Source organism: Sinocyclocheilus rhinocerous, unplaced genomic scaffold, assembly GCF_001515625.1.
Source record: "Sinocyclocheilus rhinocerous isolate Xijiao unplaced genomic scaffold, SAMN03320098_v1.1 scaffold2350, whole genome shotgun sequence".
Taxonomy (NCBI): Eukaryota; Metazoa; Chordata; class Actinopteri; order Cypriniformes; family Cyprinidae; genus Sinocyclocheilus; species Sinocyclocheilus rhinocerous.
The window spans coordinates 13,130-17,235 of NW_015659938.1; the positions used below are offsets into that span (position 1 = coordinate 13,130).

Here is a 4,106-nt window from a genome sequence, read left to right on the forward strand (position 1 = left end):
CAATGCAAATCTGATTTTCAGCTCAAACTCACAGTTTCACTGTTTGATCGGTTCAACGCTCTGAACTGGATCAGTTTCACTTCTGCTCATGCAATGATGAGACAGTTCTGAAGATTGAGTGGTAGTTTCATAAGGCAAGTTTATCATGATTGTAGTAGAATCTACAAACCACAAAAACTACATCACTGGAACTGAGAAAAAATGTTGTGTTTTTTGTTGATTTGATATAAATTTGTCTCAGAATCAGAGCCTATTTGAATGATACCCATCTGTGACAAGACAGATCACAGTCTAATAGAGCTGATTTGACTCCTAAACTCAGTTTGGAGCTCATGTGTAGTTCTGTGTTTGGTCTCTGTGTGTCAGTAGTGTGTGATAGTGTTTGAGCAGCTGCAGCATCAGTTCATCACTGTGACTCTGACTGACGGAGGTTTTTGTACCACTCTTTATCACTGTGTGAATGTATGATCACCCTCACAATCACCATCAGAATCTGTTCTACAATGAAAACTCTGACAGTAAATAATGTCCAGCATCTTCAGTCTGGACTCCACTGATGGTCAGAGTGAAATCACTGTTAGATCCACTGCCACTGAATCTAGATGGAGTTCCTGACTCAAGGGTGTTTACATAACGAATCAGGAGTTTAGGAGCTTCTCCAGGTTTCTGTAAGTACCAAGCTAAATCTTCATCCCCATCAATCCATCTGTACACATCTGTGCTGGTTCTACAGTTGATTTTGACTATTTCTTCTGGTTGAGCTGCTGTCGTTGAGGGACTCTGAGTGACGCTGATCTGTCCTCTACTCTCTGAAACACACAACAAGACGAAAATCAACTCAAAACTCTGACAATATACTTGAAGAAATTAATTCATATCAAACGTGTGCTCCACAAACCTTGAGCAAACGCTGTGAGAGTCCAGATGAAGATGATGATGAAGGTCATGTTGATGAAGATTGTTGTGTGTGTCAGTGATGAAGTGTTAAACTCACAGCACTATAAACACTCTCAGAGCACTGAAGCATCTGATCAATATGCAAACACTCTCCACATCATTTACCTGAAGACAGCCGCTCATTAACAGACACAAAATACAATTACTGAAATGTCATAATATTATATCTTCTAATAGCCAAGCTATTGTAAATTATATCAGATAATTCACTTCTGAATTCATCTACAAGACAAATTTTAGTATATTATCCTGACTCTCTCCTGTGAGACTACAATATTTTTGACTGTAGTTGGATATAAATATTACTATTAATTCCTATATTTCATGCCAAATCCACGGATGTTCCTGCAGGTTTTTACAGACATGAGGATCATCACACGTGTCTCTGTCAATCACTGAATCAACTGAGTTTGATTGTGTCGCGTCACACATGATAGAAAACATTTTTTGCTTGCTTTAGTAATGCTTTAGTAATGCTTTAGTAATAATGCAGACTGCATGAAGCATATGAAGTAAAGTAAGGTAATTTGTGCTGTGAGTGGATGTGTTTGTTGGAGACTCAGTTGATGTGTGTTTGTGCAGTTAGTGAAGCGTTCAGGAGGTTTTTGTTCAGCTGCTCTATTAGTTTCTATCACTGTGGGTCACTTTTGGCAGCGGCACCAAACTGGATGTTGGCAGTAAGTAAATCATCATTTAATATTATTAATACAACAACTGACTGTTAAACACTTTGTTGCTCTATAGAAAGGATGCACTTTTACACTTATTTATATATTTTAATTTTATTTTTAATTCACATTTAATGTTTGGCAGTCAACATTGTAAAGATGTTTTTTATTGGCATGGCAGCTTAGTTTTCATCAGTGAACTAAATCATTTCTGTTATTTCTTAATAACTTGATTTTATGAATTTTCAGAGCTTCAGCTCTTTTTTCCCCCTCATTGATAGTTGAATTCTAAATGTTTAAAAAGGTGCACTGAAATAAAATTTACATTAGGTTGTCATTTTAGCACCACTTTGATTTTATTTGAAAATTTAAGACAGTAATTAAACTTAAATTTTCAGATTAGTGTGTTGATTTTTTAAAGTAAATCGTGTAGATATTATCAAACTGCAAATTATGGATGCTTAATTGTATTTTTGTTAATATTTATAGAAGTTATTTTTAAAGTTATAATAGGCATGCCAGACAAAATTATATTTTCTATTTTTTAGAACAAACTTTTGTACCCAATTTTCTCATGCTGTCATCAAACATTTTAATGAACTCCTGCAGTTGTTTATTCACATCTGATCTTTGATGCTTTTTATAAAAGTGACTAACATTGAAGTTGATAATGAAAATGACTCTTCAAATTAATATATTTCACCAAACTTTCATTGCTTTGCTGATCACAGGTTTTGTAAAAATTAATTCACGAGACTTGCAATTCAATGGTGCAAAAGTAACTAATGAAACTATCACTGTATTAATTGCTCATATATTTTTATGAACCTGAATAAAGTGAAATGTTTTCTTCACTGAGTTGACTGTTGTGTGTTTGTCAGGCGTCACTCGTCCTAAAGTGAGCGTCCTGCCGCCCTCCAGTGCAGAGATCTCCTCAAAGAAGACAGCGACACTGGTGTGTGTGGCCAGCAAGGGCTTCCCGTCAGACTGGAGCCTGAGCTGGAAGGTGGACGGGAGCAGCAGGTCTGATATTGGAATTTCAATATGGCTATAGGAGTAAATTGTTAAAATGTACATTTCCAGTGGTTAAAAACCAAATGTGGGTCAATTTGCAAAAAATATGATACTTCTTTTCTTTTAAAGAGGAATGTCTGAAAAACAAATAATGTTGAAACTAGAGATGTCTCTCGTTTACTTCTGCCAAAATAACTGCATTGAACATACCTGTCCGAGTGCCATAAATATAATTTTTTCCAAAGTTTGCGTGCCTATAACTCAAGAAGTATTAAAGATATTGCAATATGATTTTAGTTCTTAATAAACTTTTCTTTTGGAATCTTAATTTTCAAGGCCCTACATCGTTCAGTCCCCGAGATATGGGGATCTCAATGAGGTTCCATTTTCAGTTGGTCTGTCACTGACAATTTCGTTTATTCTTTGCCTGTTCTGAAATCATCCTGTTTCCTTCCAGACTTTTATCCACATCCTTACATGTTCCAGTAGTTTATTAACAGACATGAGGATCTGTCAATCACTGAATCAACTGAGTTTGATTGTGTCATGTCACACAAAATATATACATTTTAACTATAAATTCACTTTTTAGTTCTTAATAAACTTTTCTTTTGGAATCTTCATTTTCAAGGCCCTACATCGTTCAGTCCCAGAGATATGGGGATCTCAATGAGGTTCCATTTTCAGATTGTTGAATATTATCTATTTTTAGTGGTTGAAAACCAAATGTTGGCCAACGAGTTGGTGTTTTTCTATGCATGCTTCAGACACGGGTCACGACGAGGCGTTCCCCCCATAGCGACCCCTAGAGGACGCAGTTCGAAGTTCCCATGAAAGGGAACAATATGCACAGAACATGTCGGAGTGCTAAAAATGCCCTGTACTGGTCAGGTTGAGGCACATTATCTTTCTCTCAGTAGTCTATTCATAAGATTCTATATTTGAATCAGTTTCAGGGATATTTGGAAGAAGGGATTTTGTTCATTTTAACAGCTTCTGAAGCTACCAAGAGTTCTAACACGCAATATTATAACATGTTTGAATCAAATCCCACACCTAATAGGGAAAAGAGGTTGCTTTCACACATTGCATTCACATCAATAAAGCAAGATTTACTTAACCTGGATTAATTATTAGAATTTCTTTCTCTTTTTTTATTGTCATGTAATGTGAGCAAATAGTAGTCAAATACTTGAAATAACAATTCTAAACCCCAGGTAAATGGGATCCTGGGTAATCTTATTTTACATTTCACACTGTTCACACTGTTCCTAGAGTTAACAATTAATCCTGGTCATTTATAATCTGATGTGTCACACTGTACATTCCTAAATCCTGGGTTACTCTTATTATTTGCATTGTTAGCAGTGATGACTAGATAAACACAAAACCACATTTGGTGTGAAAATGGGTAGGATACGACAATTTGGACATAGAGCTGCATCCCCCCAATGAACATAGGTGTCT

The 4,106-nt window shown here is 35.9% G+C and overlaps 2 gene segments (V, D, J or C); one reads left to right on the plus strand and one right to left on the minus strand.

The window, feature by feature from the left end:
• The window catches only part of LOC107724552 (Ig kappa chain V-I region Wes-like), a 4,461-nt gene extending 3,485 nt beyond the window's left edge, over positions 1-976 (minus strand). The window contains 2 exon segments of the V gene segment in view: positions 568-809; positions 899-976. Of these exon segments, the coding sequence occupies positions 568-809; positions 899-947 (291 nt within the window).
• Positions 977-1,296: 320 nt separating this feature from the next.
• The window catches only part of LOC107724553 (Ig lambda chain C region-like), a 14,710-nt gene continuing 11,900 nt past the window's right edge, over positions 1,297-4,106 (plus strand). The window contains 3 exon segments of the C gene segment in view: positions 1,297-1,308; positions 1,583-1,634; positions 2,507-2,648. Coding sequence covers positions 1,297-1,308; positions 1,583-1,634; positions 2,507-2,648 — 206 coding nt within the window.